General features: G+C 41.4%; 1 protein-coding gene across 1 annotated transcript in view; it reads right to left on the reverse strand.

The window, feature by feature from the left end:
- The window catches only part of cbfa2t3 (CBFA2/RUNX1 partner transcriptional co-repressor 3), an 83,781-nt gene extending 61,015 nt beyond the window's left edge, over positions 1-22,766 (reverse strand). Inside the window, exons 1-2 of the mRNA XM_036584421.1 lie at positions 22,583-22,766; positions 21,504-21,737 (exon numbers count right to left, since the gene is read on the reverse strand). Of these exons, the coding sequence (XP_036440314.1) occupies positions 21,504-21,699 (196 nt within the window). The 5' untranslated portion in view covers positions 21,700-21,737; positions 22,583-22,766. The remainder of the gene's footprint in view (positions 1-21,503; positions 21,738-22,582) is intronic.
- Between the last annotated feature and the right edge of the window lie 1,230 nt (positions 22,767-23,996).

Raw genomic sequence — 23,996 nt, forward strand, 5'->3', positions numbered from 1 at the left:
ATTTTCTATAAACAATTATCTGCTGAAATTATCTGCTTTGAAGCTGGCAAACACATTTCAGTGTCCTTTCATGGTTGCTCTGATAAACGTAATCAATAACCGTTTCCATAGCGATGTGAGCTCGGTCTGAATGTGTGCATACGTGCTTAGAAACTCCCACAGTGCATCCAACAACACAGGCAGCACAGAGCTTCTATTACACAGTGATAGGAAACACAGTAGCACACAAAAAGCTCCAATTCCACACGCTCACTAATTTAAGCATGACCAGTGTGCACACGCACGCTCACCAGCTACAGTGGGCCGAAGCTCTGATGATGAGTAATACAGGGTTAATTCACTGCACAGCTTATCGAAATACGCAGCAACAGTATTTTGTTCAGCTGATGTAGGTGAGAGTAAAGCTGCTAGACCTGATAGTCCAGGTGTCTGAGCATTCTGTTGACCACCTGACCACTTCCCTCCTCTCTCTCTCTCCCTCTCTCTCTCTCTCTCTCTCTCCCCTTCCCCGCTCTGCCGCTCGGCTGCTCGCACCCATCTCCCGCCCACCGCCATCTGCTCCTCTCGTTAATTATGAGACGGCAAACTCCACCTGCACCAGCCGCACTCAAATTACAGTAATTACCACCACCACCACCGCCGCCACGGCTCTACACACGCCGGGTCAGGACCATCCCCAGCCCCCCACACCTCCTCAGCAGGGCTGTGGACCCCCAGAGTGTCCATCTTCAGCCTGGACCAAATCTCCAGCCTCCAGAAACTGTCTGAAGCTGCCCTCAGATACTAAGTAACAGCCTTAGATGCTGCCTTTGATAACAAAAGTGTGGTGTTTTTCGATGTTAATAACTTCTCACTCATCGCTGATTGAGAGACGTGGAGAAACTGTGTGGAAAGTGCAGATTCTAAACTTTCGTTCCAAACCATATTTGTGTTGGTAAATAGAGGAGATATTTTATGATGATTCGAATTTGGCGCAAAAGTTACAGGCATGGAAAGAAATACTCATCCTTGATATTTTTATCTGTTTTTACGTAGAGGCGGGCGATATGGCAATCGCGATACTTCAGGACGATTTTTATGATACACGATGTGTCATGATATTTATTTATTTTATTTAAACAAAACGTGCCACATTTAAAAATACTATCAATTTAAACTGGACTAATTATGCACTCTTTTTAATCAAACATGCAACTGGGATATGATTTCTAAAAACTAATGATGCTCAGAAAAGTAAACTGTGATGTAATTTATCACGATAAACATCATATCATATTGCCCAGCTCTATTTGTATGGGGTTTTTTTTGGCATCAAAACAAGTTTGAAGTGCAGACTTATAATACAGTCTGTAAATTATTGTTTATCTTACTAGGTAATTTATTATGTAATTACATATACACTGTATAAAAGTTTGGAATGACATTTTTTTAATGACTTAAAACCAACTTGGCTGCAGAAAATGTATAAAATGATTCTAAGAAAGCTGCAGAACATCGAGGACGACATTACAGGAAAATTAATACACAGAATTTATCATATTTCAAAAGCGGAGATCAAATCACAAGGAAGATAACTTGACAAAACATGTAAATAAAATTGTAAACCAATTACAGTATATTATCTTATTATTCGCATCTTGTTTACAGAGTTGTAGAAATATTTATAATACATAAATATTGAAATACTTTAACTACCTTTGGCTTAGTTCGTAATATTTGAATCCACATTGTGTACGTTATTATTATATAAAATAACAAAAAACTGTCAACACTGCAAGTGGTTCAACGCTTTTGAATGGTGGTAAATGACTTTTTAAAGTCATTTTGGACCGTTTCTTTTGGTCCATTCATCATGAAATTTTGACACAATGTAAACAGGCATTTTCAAATCATGTCAAAAACTTAAATATAATCGAACACCTTATGATCTTTGGATAAATACACTAAACTCACTCAGAGAGCATTTTCTATACACAGAAACAAGACAGCATTGTCAAGGTGAGCTCTTTCCTGCTTTATCTACGCTGCATCTTCCCCAACCTTTCTGCCATTAAACCACATAAACAAGCTCAAAATTACATGCGGCGTATCGTTATCACAGCTCACAGCGGCGGACGAAATAAAATCTGAAGTGTCCTGCAGCTGAGCTGCTCCGTAGCCCTCGTACTAACATATTAAGCATATGTCCGTTCTCGGCGAACCGTGGGCGGGGTTAATTGAGTGCAGAAAGCATCAGTCTGAACGCGGGGTCAAAAGAAAAGATGGATGTCGTCTTGCAGTCTGCAAAACTCATGAAACAAAATCTCTACATCAACCTTTCTGCCAATGAAGAGGAGCCTCCTCAGGTCCATTCATCTTCGCTGCTGTATACTTAACTGAGACGTCCATATAAATCTGGCAACAGTGGCAGGAAGACAAATGGAATAAACACTCCGATAGAGTAATCAATGGCCCTCCATCCAAAGAGCTGCTCAGAGCCGTGGTGCGGGCATTTGCCTGTAAAAGCTATATGGGCTGTGTGTGGTCAGGAGGAGACGCTCACTGGATTTAAGGACATACTGTGGTTTAAAACACAATGATAATCTTACTGTTTCTTACTGTTTACCGTAGCTGTGTACACATCTGGGTTAATGAGGGGCGCGCTCTTTTATTATTTTTCCTCTTTAACCGTTTTTTTCTTATCTAGTTTTCATATTTATTGCTTATTCTTAATTCATAGACTCTTATATTACTTTATTTGCTGTAAAGCACTTTGAAAAGCTGTTCTGAAGAGTGATATATCAGATTATTATCAATATAATTATTGTTTTTTGCCTATTGTAGATGGTTTTTCATAGTTTAAAGAAATACAAGAGGCTCAAAACAAGTCTTCCAATATAGTACCTGGTGAAATCATTTTAATGTGTGTTCGTGCTTTTCAACATTTTCAGTATATCATAACTGTCATATCAAAACCTTTTAACTCTTATTTTTTCAATATTTACATCATTTGAAGACACAAATAGACTTTTACATTGTTACAACTTTGACGATATCTAAATACCACGAATATAATGAAAAAACGTTAATACCATAACAATAAAAAAACAATATTTTATGCCACAACAGTGCCATAAATAATATTTTTATACCATAACAATACTGAAAACCGATATATAATACCACAACAATACTGAAAATGGATATTTTAATACCATACCAATACTGAAAAAGTAATATTTAATACCTCAACAGTACCAAAAACTAATAATTTTATACCACAACAATACTGAACATGGATATTTAATACTTCAACAATACCAAAAACAAATATTTACTACCACAATTATACTGAAAACTAATATTTAATACTTCAACAATACCAAAAACAGATATTTTAATATCACAACAATATTGAAACCCATATTTTACTACCACCGCAACACTGGAAACTAATATTTAATACCTCAACAATACCAAAAATCGATATTTTAATTCCATGACAATACTCAAAACTGATATTTAAAACTTTAACAATACCAAAAGCTGATATTTCACCACCACAGCAATACTGAAAACTGATATTTACTACCTCAACATACTGACAACTGATTTTTTAATACCTCAAACAATGAAAAACAAGATTTTAATACCACAACAACTCTGAAAACCAATATCTTTACACAAAGACAACACTGAAAAGCGATACGCCCCAACAATACCAAAAATGACACGAAGACCACGACAATACCGAAAACCACGCTAGCTCTGGTCACTGCCAGTGTCCCGTATCATCCCACCCCTGGTGTGCGGTGAGGTTTAGAGCTGTTCTGAGGCCTCACCGCGGTTTCACCTTTGGACGCCCCATCTATTAAGCGGAATACCGTCAGCGCTTCAATAATTCAGACCATCTTTACCAGGGTCCATCAAAGAGTAAAGTGGTGGTCTGCGATGAAAACGCCCCGCATTATGGCTGCATTTGTGGAAGTGTATCGATCGGGGTGGCTGAAGTGAGAAATGAAGCCGTGTGTGAGGAGACACTGTGGTTGCTGCGGTTTACCGTGCAGTACAAGCGCTCTTATATCTCCATTATGGCCTGGGTGCAATTAACAGCTTCACTGGCAAAGCTCGTTTAACCTCACTCTCAGATAGCTCGGCTTCCGCACTACAGGGTCCAGACTCAGGGCACCGTGAGGGACTTATGAGGCTTATTCCAGTGGAAAAATCTGCTTTATTTGACTTAATGGTTCCATATGAATACATGATATTAGATTGATTATAGCTGACAGTACTTGAAATTGAAGGCGAAAGCCATGTTAAACACATCTGAATGAAGTCAATTCAAAGTCTTTTCTTCAGTGCTGCTTTACTATGGAGATTCATACGTTCTGCTCACTATGACTTTATTCTACTGTTACTTTTTGGATTTATTAGTCTATTTACGGTGATATCAGTCCATCCACACGTCCTAGACTTGTAGGTTCCAGCATCTAAATCCGGATCAAACCTTCACATCTCATGCATTTCTAAATAAAAGACGGTTCTTCAAGGGTTCCTCAGTAGAGGCAATGGTTCTATCCAGAATCTTGAGCTCCATATAGAACCGTTTTGTGCTTGCATGGTGAAATGGTTTGTCAGATTGATGGAGAATGTGTTGTATATGGTTCTATATAGAACCTTTTTGAAAATGATAACTGGGTTTTCTATTGTTACGATGCCAAGCTTGACAACAGAAGAACCCTTTTTGGTGCTATACAGAACACCAGATTGATGGAGAATGTGTTGTGAATGGTTCTATATAGCACCAAAAAAAGGTTCTATCGTTACAATGTCAAACTTGACAACAGAAGAACCCTTTGGTGCTATATAGAACCATTTACAACACATTCTTCATCGATCTGAAAAACAATTTCGCCATGCAAAGAACCAAGCTTGAAATGGTTCTATATAGTTCTGAATAGAACCAGTGCCTTTACTAAACAAACTTTAAAGAACTATTAATATTATATATTATAAATATATATAAAATATAAAAAAATATATATACAGTTCTATTTAGAACCATGAGCTCTATATTGAACCATTTCATCTTCAGATGTCTTCATGGTTCAGGGTTCTTGAGTAAAGAAAACAGTTCTATATAGAACCACAAACACTCAAAGAACCCTTTGCCTGGTTAAAGGGCTCTTTGCATTGTGAAACGGTTCTTCAGATTGTGGAGAATGTGTTGTATATGGTCCTATATAGAACCTTTTTCAAAATGGTTCTATACAGCACCAAAAAGGGTTCTTTTATTGTTACGATGCCAAGCTTGTCAAAATAGAAGAACCATTTTTGGTGCTATACAGAACACCAGATTGTTGGAGAATGTGTTGTAAATGGTTCTATCTAGCACCAAAAAAGGTTCTATTCTTACAATGTCAAGCTTGACAACAGAAGAACCCTTTTCAGTGCAATACAGAACCACATTCTCCATCAATCTGAAAACCATTTCACCATGCAAAGAACCTGGCATTAAATGGTTCTAAACAGAACCAGTCCATTTACTAAAGAAACTCTGAAGAACCATCTTTTTTAAAGTGTAGCGTTCTCCTAATTTTGACCCTCCAGTGTCAACAAATCCAGTTTAAGTCCCAGTTAGTGCTGTAAAACGAACAATCTCAGAATGAAAACAGGCTGCAGTGAACTTTCCAAGTGATGAACTGAAGCTCTGTCCATTTTACCCAACTAACACATGCATTCCTCCAAAAATGGACCACAAATGAAGCTGTTCAGCTTCACTACTTTACATTTTCACCCTCAATGTATGTTTTATTTCTACTTCTACAGCTTCATCCAGCATTAATGTCAATTCACACCCATTAAAACAGCATGTAGAGACTGTCACTCCGGCCCAGCTGATCTACTAACCTGCTGATCCCCACAAAACAATGAATAGTAAAGGTAGCACAGCTTTAGTGTCACTTACTTGGTGAAGGTCGAGGTCAAACTGAGGTAACTGCAGCAAAAAAAAGGTATTCCAACAGCAACACACACCAAAAAACACCAAAAAAATCTGAAAACACGCCTCAGTTCTCTGTGGAGAAGAACAAAACCAGGATTTCCAGAAGTGAAAACCACTAAATCTGTGAATCTGCTTGTCCGTTTGGTGTTTTTTTTGGAGAATAAACGCAGAGCTGGAGCTTCTGAACGCCTTTGGATCCACAAACCGAGCTGACTTTTCTGCTCAATCCAGCAAATACTGAGGTAAATTCAGTCTTCACAGCTCCAGCGTGCGTATCTCTATATATCAAAGCCGGACTGAAGCCTTAGCTTCACTGTTAAAGCGAGTCTTTGGTATTATGTTCCTTTAAACACACACAGCGTTAGTGATTCTCCCCCCCCAAAAAAACTTTGCTAGAAACGCTGAAAATCGTCAAGGGAAACAAAACCGAGCACAAAAAAAGTGTTTCAGTTCTCCTCCCGGGTGTTTTTAGATCCCATGCTCCAGCTCGCGGCTCTGCTCTGCTCAGGTGCGGTTGAGGATCTGCAGCAGTCCCGGATTAATCCTCCTCCTCCCGCTCTGCTCCACACAGTCAGCACCGCACAGACGCGCTCAGCCCCGCTCGCAGCCTTCAGCATGTCCCCAACTCCACAGCCTGCACCCGCCCAGCTCCGGCCATCTCCTCCGCTCCGGCTCCTCTCTCTCTCTCTCTCTTATCCCTTGTGGTTTTATTGCGTGCGTTTTTTGGGGGTATTTTTTCGCTGTAGGTGTCGGTGGTCGCGTGTAGCTGTAAGGGGTCTGAAGCTTCTCTCCTTTCTGTAGCTCAGTTCAGCTCAGTCTGCGTTTAAAACACCATCTGGAGAGGAGGGGATGTGCTCTCTCTCTCTCTCTCTCTCTCTCTCTCTCTCTCTCTGTTGACAGGCTCTGCCTCCCTTTGCTGCTCGACATAGCATTGTGGCATTTACAACTGGCTAAATACAGAGCATAAGAACATATATATATATATATATATATTATATATATATATATATATATATATATATATAAACGATAAAATATCGTTATTATTTTTATTATTATTTATATTATTTTATTATTTTATTTCTTTTGTTTTCTCTTTTGTTTCCATAGTTTTGCCCCGGACTGAAACAGCTGTAATATCAACCGTGCACAATATAACATTCTTCTATAAGTCTTCCTCTTTTTCTTCGCTTTATTCGTCCTGCAGTATCTGACCCTACTGTTCCTGCGCTGCGCTGCCGCCGCGCGCCGCTGGGGGCCGCTGTTTCCTCGCATCTGCTCAACCGCCACAGGCAGCAGCTGGTGCCCAGTGCCTGGATGCCAAGTTGCCAGGATGCCAGGGCGAGGGCATTCAAGTCAGAGGGAAGATGTGACGGATTGTGAGCCAACAGGCTGGTTTAATTGTCCCAGTTCACATTTATTCAAACATATTGTCAGTTTTACATACAGACGCTGATGAACAGTCAGCATTTAAGGGCTTTCAAAGTTGGGAGACTCCTGCTTATCCAGAGATCCTTCCAAAATGAAGGGTGTTAATAGGGAGTTTGTCCCCCTTTTCTGCAGAAACAGCCTCTAGTCATCTGAGAAGGCTTTAGACTAGAGGTTGGAACATTGCTGTGAGGATGAAATTGCATTCAGCCAGCGTTAGTGAGCTCAGGTACTGATGCTGGATGATTAGATCCAACACAAACGTCACTCCAACTCATCCCAAAGGTATTTGTCCAGGGAATGAGCATATATGTACATATATGTGTGTGAATACACATTAATATATATACACATACATACATCTATTTGTATATTGCTAAATAAACTGCTCTGACAGTACATACTACCTATATTTGCATTCTCTCCACTCACTCTGTATATATGTATATTATATTTATACTTGCATATCTGTATTATATTTACCCCTACTTAGATGATAACTGCATTTCATTGTATATATATATATATATATATATATGTATTGCTGTTGGAACAAAACCTCGTATCTCCATTTTTGTCATTTTTCAGGTTTTGACAAAATTTGAAAATGTCTGTTACTCTTTATATTGTATGTAAATTTCATGACGTATAGACCAAAACAAATGGACAAAAAATACTTGGAAAGACGTCTGGTTCCATTGACTTACATTAAAAGTAAAGTAGGTTTTTTTCCTTCTCCTGTAAAGTACTATTTTGGAGATACAAGGTTTTCTTCCGACAACAGTGAGATATCTATATCTATATCTATATATCTATATATCTATATTATAATATATATATATTATATATATATATACATATATGTAGATATTGCTAAATATTAGTGTAGTTAAATTGCCGTGGATTTAGTAGCGGGACAGAAAAGCCCCACATTGTTGCTCCCTTTTCAGTATAGTTGTTATGAATATGGATCAGAGAGGTGTCACTTCTACACATGCGCAGGGACGCAGGTCTGTATTTGAATATGAATGCGAGGTGTTTCCCTCGCGGTTTGGGATGGTGTAGAATATTCCTCTCCTCTGCAGACAGAGCTACAGTAAATGCAGCTGTGGAAGAAAAAAACACGGCTGACTTCTCCTCCTCTTCCCTCGCTCCATTTTTTTTCAGTTCATTCTCTCAATTTTGACTGTTTAACCATCAGTGCACCTGCAGTGTGTTTGTGACATCGTCTCTGCAGGTGAAGAGCTGGGAAACATACATATGTCTCCATTTACTCTCTCTCTCTCTCTCTCTCTCTCTCTCTCTCTCTCTCTCTCTCAGTTCAGTTCTAGATAGCTTTATTGTTGTGGCAGTATTACGGAAATTATTGCCAAAGCATAATAATTATGGTGACAATAACAACAACAACAACAAAAACAATAATAATAATCATAATAATCGTAATCATTCTCCCTCTCCCTCTTTGCCTCTCTCTCTCTCTCTCTCTCTCTCCTTCTTTGCCTCTCTCTCTCTCTCTCTCTCTCTGTCTCTAACCCTAACCATATCTTTTTCTCTCTTTCCTTCTCTCTCTCTCTTTCACTCTGTCTCTTTCTCTCTCACCAACCCTAAACATCTTTCTCTTTCTTTTCTGTATCTGCCTATTTCTCTCTCTCTCTCTCTCTCTCTCTCTCTCTCTCTCTCTCTCTCTCTCTCTCTAAGACATAAGAATGATGGACAACAAATATATAAGTTGTAAATAAACACTGACACCCACACACACGCAGTGTAAAGTCCACAGCTGCAGCTGCTCTGAGCTCCACAGAAGCTTCCAGAATAAATAGCGCTCGTCCGTCAGGTGCGCACACACTCAGAGGTGGACGGGGGTCCGCAGACGCGTTAGTGTGTGAGAGTGTGATGGGTAATTACTGGCCCAGTGGCTCAAAAAGGAATAAAGAGACGCCGTTATTTGTGTGTCATTCATGTGTAATACTGGAGCAGTGTGGAGAGTAATTACACCATAGTAATTGGGAATGAAGTGTTATAAACTGCTTCTGATTATATAGCGCAGGCTGCACGGTCACGTTTACAGGAAGGGAGACGTACTTTATTCATTCTTGGCAAAAAGAGATTATCAGGAGATACTGATACTCATAGAACATCTCTCAGCCAATCACATTGTTGGAACTCAGTGATAGATAGATAGATAGATAGATAGATAGATAGATAGATTGTCAACTATAAATAATACTGTCAACTATAAATAAATCTATCCTGCTTATTACAAAGAGGCAGGAATATATACAAAAAACTATCTACAGGCACATATACAGCTAGAAATATACAAAATATATATGCAATAAGATAAGATCTGTGTGTGGTATAATCCCTTTAGATAGCATAACATCTCGTCGCTGTTGGAAGAAAACGTAAATTTGTAATTTTACAGGAGAAAGAAAAAATCTTTCTAAACTTGTAATGAAAGTTTGTGTAACCAGGTTTTTTGTGGGGTAATTTTGTACCATTTGTGTTTCCCCTGTTCATCATGAGATTTTAACACAAGGCAAAGTGTAACAGGACTTTTCCAATTATGTGAAAATATGAAAAACGAGATACAGCAATGATCTGTTAACTCTTGCGGACCCTCAAATATCCAAATCAGCCAGAACGCACATCCCTACCCTCTAAAAAAAGGTTTTTCAAGGGTTCTTTAGTAAAGGAAATGGTTCTATTTAGAGCCATGAATACTTGCATGATTAAAGGGTTCTTTGCATCATGAATGGTTCTTCAGATTGACGGAGAATGTGCTTCTTGTGCTTCTTCTATAAAGAACCCTTTTTAAAAAAACAGTACTATATAGCACAAAAAGGGTCCCACTATTGTTACAAGCCAAAGAACCCTTTTTGGTACTATATACAGAGGCTTTGTTCCTGACTTGTCGACCAATCAGAGGCTGTGTTCCTCACATGTCGCTGAACAGCACTACTCTTCCAGGCAAAATGAAAGTATATCTCTAGCATCCAGCTTTCACTAAATATTTATTCATTTATCTATGACGTCCTTTGATGTTCGTATGACATTGTTGAACTGAGAGGGTTAATTTGAGGAAATTGCAAAGATTCTTTATCCCGTATGAATCGGCCAGTCTTATTACATTACCGACCCTGCTCTGATAAAACTAATCCAGCTCCAATAGGGCTAACGTCAACGACAGCATGTTAAAAACAGTACAGTGGATAAAATAGAGGAGAGATAAGGTGGCCACAGCTATCGTAATTGTGCCAGTTACTTGCTGATTGGCTGCTTACAGGTCAGTGTATACTGGCCTTCATTCTATCAGCCCAAAGGCATCATGCTAAATGCTAGCTAGCCAGCAGTAGCAGAGTAGTAAGCCTGCTCTGCACACCATGACAAGTTAAAGTCCCACGAAAAGCAAATATTAAAAATGTAAAATATTAAAAATCTTTGCATGATACTAAAGTTGAGTGTTATATGCAGCAAACATTGAATGAAAAATATAAGATATAAATCTGATAAAACAGGGCTTAAAACCACTGATAGCCTGATCCTGCTAGCCTGCTCCGCCACGCATACGGAACGAAAATCATTATCCAACTTTTACGTGTTGCAAACTGGACGAAAGAAATCACGGACAAACAGATGTGCAGACAGACAGATGGACGAACAAATGGATGGATGAAGCATCACGTGAAAAAAGGAATGGATGAATTAACAAAGTTCACGTATGGACAAACAAATAACCGGGTGACAGGCAGCTACAGCTACAGACAGGTGGGCTAGCCTTCTAGCTTTTGGTTGTGCTGAGTTAGCTTTAGCCCGGCGAGTTTTTCTGACCCTGAAACTTTTGTGTGGGCGGGGCAAGAGACGTCAGCCTTGTGATTGGTCAGGGAAATGCCACTGGAAATGTTACCCAAAATTAGGACCACCCAGTTTATGTCAAAAGGGGAGAAATATATATTTCGCTGCTGTCAGAACAAAACCTCATATCTCCATTTTTGTCGTTTTTCAGTTTTTCACATAATCTGAAAATGCCTGTATTCCTTTACATTGTATGTAAATTTCATGACAATTGGGCCAAAATAAGTGGCCCAAAATTACTTGGAAAAAATTCTGGTTCCATTGACTTACATTAAAAGTAAAGTATGTTTTTTCCTTCTCCTGTAAAGTTACCATTTTGGAGATACAAGGTTTTGTTCCAAGAGCATATATAACATTTATTAATCATTAAAACATTATTCAGAGGGTTTACTTAGTATATTTAGTATGTTTACTGTTTGCTTGGAAGAACAAGATTAACCTAATTAGAAAGAAAACACAGATATACGTTCCCTGGCTGTTATTACATCATATATGAGGCTCTCTGTTTTTTATAGAACACAGGAAAAGCCCCTCTGTCTTATAATATTTGGCTTATGTCATATAATGTCTTAAGACCTGTTTGTGAACGTCTTGTCCTGTTCACAGCTTTGTACGAATGTACAGAAGCTCACTCACATGAATGAACAGCCAGGTGTATCAGGGCCGTATATGGGGGGCTCACGCTGCAGGTTGAGCCGCTGTGTGTCAGAGAGATGGATGGGCGCGTGTCTGGGGGGGCTGATGGAGTGTTTATGGCCCTCTCTCTCCACAGCTGGAGTTATGGCCCTTCCTGTCCTGGCTGGACAGGCCACACACACACACACTGCTGCTGCTGAAACACTGCTTCAGTACTCACTCTCCCCCCCTCGACTCCGCAGTACAGCCCACCAGCCAGAGGTGACAGTAACTAGCTCCATTTACTCAGCTGAAAGGCTCATATCCTACAGTTTTCTCTGTTATTTTCCCCCCTGAGGTCCACTTGTAACATTTGTGTGGGTTTATGTACTAAAATAGTCATAATTCTTGTAACCCCTTAAATGGCCAGAGCCCACCGGCGGGCCCGAAGTTTTACTACACACTTCTATAACCTAAGAACAGCTCAGCCAGTTCGCAGTCCCTGTAGTTATTGAATAATAAGCCTTAGTATGTAGTAAGAGATTTTAAGGGGTTTACGGGACCATTTTCCAACCTTTTTATCCCGTAGAATTAAACAGGCTGTTTTACTGACTGTACCTTTAATACTGATATATGCAAATGAGCCCTGCTCTGATTGGCTGCCCCGTGTTGTGTTTCATTTAAAAATCAGTCCAAGCTGAAACACTCCTTATAACTTCAGCGAGAGTGGGCGGGGCTAAACTGCTGTTGGCCGAATAGACGGATGTTTGGAAACGCATTGCTTTTTGTGACATCACAAATGCAGTGGTTGTCTTTCGAATGTATGTTTTGAAACTTAAACAATGTTTGTGTAAAACTTCAAACTGTTTCATGTTAGGAAAGTCAGGAAAATTCAGTTTTTCATGATTTGGGTCCTTTAATTTACTGAGAGCAATGATTTCTTAATGAAAGCTAAAGCTGCACAAACCACTGACAGACAGTGCTGGTTTGTGTGTGCGCGCGCGTGTGTGTGTGTGTGTGTGTGTGTGTGTGTGTGTGTTGGAGGACAGTGTGACAGCTCCACTGTTCTCCACATTATTCAGGCTTTTGTTGATGTGACACTGGCCACCCTACTTCGCCCTGACATCTCTCTCTCTCTCTCTCTCTCTCTCTCTCTCTCTCTCTCTCTCTGCCTCCCTCCCTCTTTCCTTCTCTGTCTCTGCCTTTTTCTCTCTCCTTCTCTCATCTTTCTCTCTCCTCACTCCCCTCTCTATCTCTCTCTTTGTCTCCTTACTGTCTCTCTCTCTCTCTCTCTCTCTCTCTATCACCACTCTCTCTCTCCCCTCTCTTTCTGTACCTCTCTCTTTCTCCTCACTCCCGTCTCTCTGTCACTCTTTCCTCCTCTCTCCTCCCCCTCTCTCTCTCTTTCCTCTCTCTCTCTCTCCCTCTCTCATCCCGCCCTCGATCTCTCTCCCACTACACTGTATTATCACCCCATGTTTGCATTAGAGTCCTTGATTTAAATGTCCCTCTTTCTGTCTCTGCGTATCTTTAATGACTGCCCCGCTCTCCAGGCCTTGACCTCGACCCCTCGTGGCATTAAGAACGCTTGCACGTCCTTCTCTCTCTCATTGTCCTCTCTCGCTCGCTCGTTCTCTCTTTTTGTGGCTTTGTCTCCATCTGATAGCTGGGGAGAGCGGAGAGATGCGGACTTCAGATCAGGCTTCATTGTGTCGGTATGGAAATGACAGCGAGAGACAGAGAGAGAGAGAGAGAGAAAGAGAGAGAGAGAGAGAAAGAGAGAGAGCTGCAGGTTTTTCTGTCGCCCTTTTCCTCTGCGCCTGTATTGTAAATCCTTTCCTATAGCGGCTGAGGCCGCGTGTGTGTGTTAGAGAGAGATAAGCTCAGTGTGTGTGAGACAGCGTCGGCCTCTTTTGTCCTCCTGCTCTCGCGTTCCTGCATTCAGCCGCTCTATTGACTGACCGCTGCAGCCGGAGATGTAAATTATATGTATTTAAAAGAGAGACTCGGTAAGACTGAGAGTTTATCTAATGACAATGAGGCCAATATGAGCCTTTACTGTCATCACCGAAACACTGAGAGCACCAGGGGCATCGCTGTGGATGAGGGGACACAGCAGGGTCTTTTTTACATCTATTTCTACATCTCTCTCTCTCTCTCTCTCTCTCTCTGTCTCAGTTCAACAGGAATGCTACAACTTACACTCTTGCCAAAGTAGGTAAAGGATAATTCCACCAACTTTTAAAATTTTCTGAATAAATTAATAGTTGAGATGTAAACAGAGTCATTCAGAGTGGTTTGGTGTGAAATGGCTCATTGTGCAGACTCAGACTTCTTTACAGTGGTGGCGATAGGAACCAGGAGCCTTATTACCGAAACTTCTTAAGTCTGAAATCTTATCTGTTTAGTCACCATGACAACTTTAGTTAGGACTGAATTTAGGACAGAACTTATTACAGAACAACAGTTCTTAAGTTCATGATCTTATCATTAACTCCAGATAAGAAAACAGTATTAGAGAAACATCCTAACTAGACTAAATCTCCCAAATTCTGCCCTAACCTTAAGATAAACTCCAGAGGAGCCTTAACTTCTGTTTGACCGTCTGTATCTGTTGTTTTGTGCAGTGACAGACAGCACAGTTCACTGTAACTGACATAATGACGCTACATTTATCTACACTGAAAACGGTGCTTTGACTTATGAGGTTTTTAAAACCCCACAATGTTGTTTTAAAAACCCCAGACCCTGCAGTCACGACCTCCACCGTCCCCTCTTATTACCTTCGTGGGTTAATGTTGATGATAAAATATGAAATGAACCTTCTTTTAGCCATCTGTGTCTGAACACATCAGAATTAGACCTCCGCATTTAACCCATCCGTGCAGTGAAACACCACATACAAACTAGTGGACACACGCACACTAGGGGGCAGTGAGCACACTTGCCCGGAGCAGTGGGCAGCCCTATCCATGGCTCCTGGGGAGCAGTTAGGGGTTGGGTGCCTTGCTCAAGGGCACTTCAGTCATGTACTGTCAGCTGGGGGGATCGAACCGGCGACCTTCCGGTCACAAGGCTGGTTCCCCAACCTCCAGCCCAAGACTGCCCCCTAAATATTACAGTGATGGTGGTGAATAATGAGGAGACGGAGCCGATCGTGTGTCTGTTTATTATTAGCGCGCTCGGCTAAAGCGTTTGGGAAATGGAGACTGAAACTGTGGAGTGGCGACGCTCTGATAAACAGCAGGGGGCGCTCTCACGGTATTCTTAACTTCAAGTTTATCGCGCTTTAGTTTTGTTTGACCTTTTTTGTACATCAGCAACGGTAGCTTTAATTTGTTTCAGCTGTGTGCGTATGGTCGGTTGCTAGGTAACAGACACAACAGTTGATTGTCGACTTATACAGACTTGACATGCAAAACACTAGAAAAGAAGTTACTCACAGGATTAATAGTAATCAATAACCAATCAATAATCAGTCTGTCGGTTTTTCTGTCTCTCTCTTTTCTCTGTCTCACCCAATCTTACTCTCTCTCCTCTTTTCCCTCTCTCTCTCTCCGTCTTTCTCTCCCTCACTCACTCTGTTTTCTCTCTCTCTCACTCTATCAGCTCTCTCCCTCTTTCTCTCCCTCACTCACTCTGTTTTCTCTCTCTCTCACTCTATCAGCTCTCTCCCTCTTTCTCTCCCTCACTCACTCTGTTTTCTCTCTCTCTTACTCTAGAAAAGACGAGTGAGAACACTGCTTGCGGTAGAAAACAGAGGCATTTCCTCAACAATGCTTTTTTTTAAAGCTTCTTCACATCTATTTTATTTTTCATACCTTGATGAAACAATAGATGATAAAATGGATGTGCAGATTATCTGCGGGGGCGTGTGACGGTACAGGGCTGGTTAAATAAAATTCAGGACTAAAGCCATGAAAGCCCAGGCCAGGCGACGCCCCTGAGTATCATAACGGATTAATGCTCCACCCATTCACTCCACATGTCTGTTGTAGCTTTTACTGCATATGGTGAGCCATTTTAGCTTTTAGTCCACAACTTTAATAACAAAAATTCAGTTTAAACTAATTAAAATGACATTTTGACATGTTGAAATTCTAATTATTGCATGTGTGAATTACATTATATATGTAACTGTTGCATTTTTGTGTCAGTGGCTGTTCAGTCTGAGTGAACATGGCTGGTAAAATAGGCAAAAAGACCCTCTTGCATGATTCCTGGTACGTCCACTCGGCAGAGGAGAGTAAACACAGCTTTTAGTGTTTTATTATAGCCAAACTGGTTCTCCATCAATCTCAGCGTGTTTTGTGGTCAGTGGTCGTGTGTCGGCTTCACTAAAGCTACCAACTGAACAGTGAGCCAGTCTTAAAAATATAACAGCCATTATTCAGTTTGTTAGTGAACATCTGTGTGAGTGAATGCTTTCACAGCCATGTGTGTGTGTGTGTGTGTGTGTGTGTGTGTGTGTGCTGATAGGCAGTCCCTGAGTCTGAGTGTGTGTGCAGACGGTTTGTGTGGAGGCAGTTGGCAATGCTGGGACTGAAGATAGCAGGGAAAGGGGATGCAGCTCAGTATCGACTTCTGAACATCTGTTCCTCATAGAGACCGCAAAGCTGGTGCAGAGGAAACAGAAAAAGGAAGACTAACTGTTAACCCCCCCCCACCAGACTCACTCACACCGACACATGCATTCACACTGCAGCTATTGGACACACACTGGCCACTTTATTAGAAACCCCTACCTCGTTCTTTCACTCACTGGCCACTTTATTAGAAACACCTACCTCGTATGTTCACAAGCTGACCACTTCATCAGAAATATCTACCTTGTGCTTCCACTTGCTGGCCACTTTGTTAGAAACACCTACCTTGTATTCCACTTACTGACCACTTTATTAGAAACACTTACCTTGTATTCCACTCACTGGCCACTTTATTGAAAACACCTACCCTGTACTTCTACACACTGGCCACTTTATTAGAAACACCTACCCTGCACTTCCACTCACTGTCCAGTTTGTTAGAATCACCTACCTCATACGTTCACTCGCTGGCCTCTTTATTAGAAACACCTACCCTGTACCTACACTCACTGGCCGCTTTATCAGAAACACCGACCCTGTACTTCCACTCACTGGCCACTTTATCAGAACCACGTACACTGCACTTCCACTCACTGGCCACTTTAATAGAAACACCTACCCTGCACTTCCACTCACTGGCCACTTTAATAGAAACACCTACCCTGTACTTCAACTCACTGGCCACTTTATTAGAAACACCTACGCTGTACCTCCACTCACTGGCCACTTTATTAGAAACACCTACCCTGTACCTCCACTCACTGTTCACTTTATCAGAAACACTGACCCTGTACTTCCACTCACTGGCCACTTTATTAGAAACACCTACCCTGTAGCTCCACTCACTGTTCACTTTATCAGAAACACTGACCCTGTACTTCCACTCCCTGGCCACTTTATGAGAAACACCTACTCTGTACTTCCACTCACTGGCCACTTTATTAGAAACACCTACCCTGTACCTCCACTCACTGGCCACTTTATTAGAAACACCTACCCTGTACCTCCACTCACTGACCACTTTATTAGAAACACCTAACCTGTATCTCCACTCACAGGCCACTTTATTAGAAACATCTACCCTGTGCTTCCACTCCTTTCCACTTCTCTATCCCCCTCTCTGTGTCTGTATGTCCTTTTCTCTTTTCCCTTTCTCTCTCTCTCACTCTGTTTCTTTCTCACTCACTCATTTTCTCTGTCTCTCCTCTCTCTCAAACTTATTGTCACTCTTTTTTATCTCTGAGATTTGTCTGTATCTCCCTCACTGACACTCTTTTTTCTCTTTCTGTTTGTATGTCTCTCTCTCTCTCTCTCTCTCTCCCTCTTTAACTCTCCCTCCCACTCATTGTTTTTCTCTTTCTGTCTGTTAGTGGCTCTCTCTCATTCTCTTGTGTGTGAAGCTGGTGGTGGAAGTTCACTGTTGAGGGCTGTGAATGTGTGCGTGTGTGTGTGTGCGTGTGTGTGTGTGTGTGTGTGTGTGTGTTTGTATATGTGAGATAAGGGTCTGCAGAGGGTCTCTGTGTGTCGATTTTTCTCCACTACTGTTATCTTCCTTCACAGCTGCATTAAAGCTTCGCCGCAGCTGCTGCCAGCATTCACCTTCCAACTCCATCACACAGCAAACTACAACTCCCATAATCCCCTACTCTCCCAACACCTAGCTGGCAGGTAGAACAGCCAAATGAGTCAATCGTTGTAATTCACTTTAAAGGACTATGAGTTCTCAACCTAAAAGTTACTCAAAGTTCAGAAACTGTTTTGAGTCTGACTTGCTGCTGACACTTTTATCATCATTCAGATCTTTTAAAGCTTTATTAGCAGACAATTCTTTATTTTTATAAATGCATATTTCTTTCAGCAGTCAACAAGTAGGCCACAGACATTTGCTTTCATCTGTAATGATTATTTACATTATGCACATTACTGCAATAGGGAAAATGTGAAGAAGATATCAAAATAAATCAGGCTTGCTTGCTAGGTAACATCAGCAATGCATTTGTCAAGGAGGCTCAGCTAGCTAACAAAACACAAAGACCACATTTGTTTGCATCTGGTTGGGTTCTGTAGATTAATAGAATTGGGAAAATGTAAGAAAGACACCAAAATAAATAAGCCAAGCAAGTATTAGTGATATGTTTAACCTAACAGGCTCGGCTAGCCAGGCCTCCATTTTTCTGCCCTGCTGAAGAAAACTTAGACCAGCTAAATCAGCACCAGATCAGCATAAACCAGACCAAACCAGCTTAGACCAGCATGGAATCACCACCAAAACCAGCACATGTTGTGTTTTGTATGCTGGCACGCCGGTCAACAAGCATGACCATGCTTGGTGACCCACTAAACCAGCACCAGATTAGCATAAATCAGACCAAACCAGCTTAGACCAGCATGGAATCACCATCAAAACCAGCACATGATGTGTTTTGGATGCTGGCATGCTGGTCAACGAGCATGACCATGCTTGGTGACCCACTAAACCAGCACCAGACCAGCATAAACCAGAATAAACCATCTTACACCAGCATGTAATCATCACTAAAACAAGTTTTGGGTGCTGGGCTGTGGGTCAACAAGCATGACCATGCTTGATGACCAACTAAACCAGCACCAGATTAACATAAACCAGAATAAACCATCTTAGACCAGCATAGAATCACTACCAAAACCAGCATATGTTGTGTTTTGGATGCTGGCATGCTGGTCCAGAAGCAGGATCGTGCTTGGTGACCAACTAAACCAGCACCAGACCAGCATAAACCAGATCAAACCAGCTTAGACCAGCATGGAATCACCACTAAAACCAGCATATGTTGTGTATTGGATGCTGGCATGCCGGTCAACATGCATGACCGTGCTTGGTGACCAACTAAACCAGCACCAGATCAGCCTAGACCAGTATGGAATTCATTGGAATTCGAAGCTGGTCTAAGCTAGTTTATTCTGGTTTAATCTGTTTTAGTGAGTCACCCAACATGGTCTTGCTGGTTGACCAGCATACCAGCATCCAAAACACAACACATACTGGCTTTGCTGGTTTTTCTAGCAGGGTTACTACAAAGCACTGTGACATCATCCATGCTTCATCCACAAATGCATAAAAACAAACTAGACAAAATAAATGCATGTAAACAAACAACACAAAATGAAGACAAACAAGGGCTGAAATCTGGCAACCCTAGCATGAACAGGTCAGGTTTGTGAAACAGGATCTGACGAGCACGTGAAGGTAGATAAAGCAGGTGTGTTTACAAGGCCCTGTCCATCCTCCTCCATCCAGCATTCCCCTGGTACTGGAGGAAGGTATGTGGGGGTTAGGCAGGTTCAACACTTTTGCCTTTGACTCTTTATCACACTGCTACAGAGGCTGCTTATGACTAAGCCTAATTATACTGCGCTTATCAGAGACACATGCACAAAGCTCATTACTGCCAAGGACCACACACAGCCGCAGGTAATGCAGAACGCTGCACACAGGAGAAAAAACCCACAGTAAAACCCTTTCAGCTCTTTTGGACTCATTCAGATCCCGTAAAGTGTGGCTTTAATGTGTGAGTGAAGCACAGAGTGCTTATCCAGGCCTGCAGTGCTGACGCTACTGTTAGATCCTGGGTTTTAGGCTTAAGGCTCCGTTTGGAGTCAATTACATGATGATCATAGACGGAAACAGTAGCACTCAGTGTGTGAATTACACTGTTTTTCAAAAAATTTCTGCATAGTTCAATGGTTGAGATGTAAACAAAGTCATTCAGAGTGGTTTGATGTGAAATGGTTTGTTGTAGAGAAACTCGGATTTCTTTACAATGATAGTAACCAGAGGCTGTGATGTCTACAAAGCAAATATAGCCATTTTATTTCCTATACCAAACCACCAGTGAACCTACGCAACCTTCTGAGTTTTTAATATGTAATGCTAAAGGTGATAAATCTGAAAAATAAGTTTTCTTTGGGGGGCTATTTTGCCTTACAGTACCATGCATGCACCTCTCCACCATGAATAGATTTAAATATATATATTTTAAGCAAAACCTTTATCTACAAACTATCATAAATCAAGGTCTTAAACATCAGGCAGTGAATTCATGACCATTTCATGGTCATAACTTTCCGTGAGGGAGCTTTTAGAGGCCAGACGTCTGGGTCCCACTGTGATCACCACCACTGTGAACAATTCTGACTCAGTAAGTTTCTCTAGAATGGAGAATTTCACACCAAACCACTCAGAATGACTTTGTTTACATCTTTACCATTTAATTATGCAGGAATTTGTGGTCTCACTTTTTTTGGTCCACTATTGTCCCCTATAGATTATCTACAGATGTTCAAATTACTAACAAACTAGTTGCTGAAACTCAGTTGATTGTAAACAATGGTGGGGTTAGGTTTAGGATTTGGACCAGGGTTAGGATTTGGACCAGGGTGAGGGCTGGGTTTAGGTTTTGGGTTTAGATTAAGGTTAGAGTTAGGATTAGAGCCAGGTTTAGAGTTAAATGTTTTTTTTTTATATTTAGTCAATATTTAGTCAAATTTAGTCGATATTTAGTTGAATGCAACTTGAAAATAAAAATCAAGTATCCTTAAAGCATCTAAAATGGACTATCCAAATAAAGTGTTACCCAATTTTTTAAATAAAATTGCAAAACTCCTCTTTAAAGGGGAGTTTGGCAAAAAAAGCTAAGTAGCTAGCACGTAGCTTATACCCCACCAATTAGCATTGTTCAAACTGCATGCCTAAATCATATAGTCATCATACATGCCTAAATATACTGTTCTACATATACACATTTTTGCACTTTTGCCCATTTTAGTAGACAACAGTGTGTCAAACAGTGCCAGAAACCACATAAGCTAGTTTACTCCACAACTGGACACGGTTTGAAGTGAGCATTTGATGGTTTAGGCCTGCAGTTTGCATGATGCTAACAATGCTATAAGCTATTTTAGCCTCCAGGCTAAAGTGAACTACTAAAGCATTGTCTTGGCTGATTGGCTACATTTGGGCAAAATGCATCGACCACCAGAGTTGAACCGCCACTCACCTGTATGTCGTCTCCTGTGCCCATGGGTTGGCGGTGCTAGCCTTTGCGTGTGGCGTCTCTGGCTGGTCAGCATCACTGTGGCAACTCTCGGAGCCATCAGGCCGCTGGAAGATGTAGAGGATGAAGAAGAGGAAGAGGAGAGTCTCCCAGATCTTCTGTGTCTCTCTCTGTGAAGTTCTGTGGTCATCTTGTACATCCCCTCGCACACCTGGATGAAGTATATTCCCTCACACACTGCAAACACAAAACGATCACTGCCCAGGGGTTGTCCAATCAAGACCTACGAGCCCTGTCCAATCAGAGCCTAGGATTCCTGTCCAAACAATGCTCAGGGGTTTACCAATCAGAGCCCACAGGTCCTGTCCAATGACGAACCTACAAACTGTGTCCATTTAGAGCGTAGTGATCCTGCCTGATCACAGCCTGGGGTCCAATCCCATCAGAGCCCAGGGATCCCATCCAATCAGAGACTAGGGGTTCTGTCCAATCAGACCCTGGGACCTCATCCAGTCAGAGCCCAAGGCTCTCAGAGATCTCATTAAATCAGAGACGAGGAGCTTTGTCCAATCATGACCCAGAGATCCTGTCCAATTAAAGTCCAAACATTTCCAATTAGAGCCAAAGTTCCTGCTTAATAAGAATCCTGGGATCCTTTCTAGTCAAAGGTCAAGAGTCCTGTCCAATCAGAATGCAGCAATCCTGTCCAATCAAAGTCCAAATGTCCTGTCCATTCAGAGCCTAGAGTCCTACTTAGTAAGAATCCTGGGATCTTGTCCTATCTAAGCCCAAGATTCCTGTCCAATCGACACACAGGACACTGTTCAATCAGACCCCTGGGATTCCTCTGATATGAGGCCACTTGAATGAGCCAGAGGTTCAGTCAGAAGTTCTTTACTAAGCAGGAGGTCAGAAATCTCCCTTTCAGTGGTCAGATCCAGCACTGGACTTTGGAAAACTCACACATCGGTACACAAACAGGCACAGAAGACTCACATGTGATGACTTTTATCTGAGAAGATTTGTTTCGTGTCGGTAATAAAACACTTTCTTACACTTTTACTCTGTTTGTAAAAACTCACCACAAACTTCCTCCTGTAACTGTCAGCGTCAGCTGGAGTCCAGTAGGAACGTAAAAATGGCCGCGCACTTCTTCAGATGTGTGACTCTCCTTACAAACTGTGGTGATCTGTTAGGCGGCGTGGAGCTACAAAACATGCTCCTCCTTCAAACGGTTAACACCCTCTCTCCCTCTCTCTCTCTCTCTCTCTCTCTCTCACTCGCTCTCTCTCTCTCTCTCTCTCTCTCTCTCTCTCTCTCTCTCACTCTCTCTCTCTCTCTCTCTCCCCCTCTCTCCATCTCTCTCTCTCTCTCTCTCTCTCTCTCTCTCTCTCTCTGATAGTGGCAGAGGACACTGATAGGGGGGCAAAGAGGACTGTGTGCCGTGTTTGTGTGTGCGTGTTTGAAGTTCAATTAACTAAACATTCATGTGAGTTATAATTATACCCTCTTAACAGTAAAAATATATATATATATATTTATATATATATATATGTGTGTACTGTTGTATGTACTGTATGTACTGATGTACTGTTAATAGGGGTTAATTAAAACTTACACGTAAATATTTAGTTCACTGAACATGCAAACAAACACACACACACACATATATATCGCTACTGTCAGAACAAAAGTTTCAGTTTTTGACATAATTTGAAAATACCTGTTGGTCTTTACATTAAATTCTGGTTCCATTGACTTACATTAAAAATAAAGTAGGTTTTTCCTTCTCCTGTAAAGTTACCAGTTTGGAGATACAAGGTTTTCTTCGACAACAGCGATATATACACATATATGTACGTGTGTGTGTGTGTGTGTGTGTATGTGTGTGTGTGTGTGTGTGTGTATATTCCTCTGTAACGGGTTTGTCACTGCCAAACACTCACAGATGGTGGCCAGCAGAGTGGATGTGAGAGTAGCGTGTGCGCATATGTACACACACACACACACACACACACACACATATATATATATATATACTACATATATATATATATACATATATATATATATATATATATATATATATATATATAAATAACATTTGGGTGGTGGATCATTCTCAGCACTTCTGTAACACTGATGTGGTGGTGGCGTGTTAGTGTGTGTTGCACTGGTACGAGTGGATCAGACAGTGCAGCTGGAGTGCAGCTGGAGTTTTTAAACACTGTGTCCACTCACTGTCCGCTGTCTATTAAACAGAGAGAATGTGTGAGAAAGAGAAAGAGAGAGAGAGAGAGAGAGAGAGAGAGAGAGAGAGAGAGGGAGAGGCCAGACGAGTATATGTCTGGGTTGAGTGCTGCCATATGTGCTCCTGATGGCTGGGTTATGGTGGCTGAAAGGCTGCCACCACAGCGCTGGTGCTGAGCAGAAAAAAGGGGCTGCAGCTGGGACCCTCAGTGGCCCTCTGGCCATCACGCACACACAAACACACAT

The sequence above is a fragment of the Colossoma macropomum genome, unplaced genomic scaffold, assembly GCF_904425465.1.
Source record: "Colossoma macropomum unplaced genomic scaffold, Colossoma_macropomum, whole genome shotgun sequence".
In the NCBI taxonomy this organism is placed as follows: domain Eukaryota; kingdom Metazoa; phylum Chordata; class Actinopteri; order Characiformes; family Serrasalmidae; genus Colossoma; species Colossoma macropomum.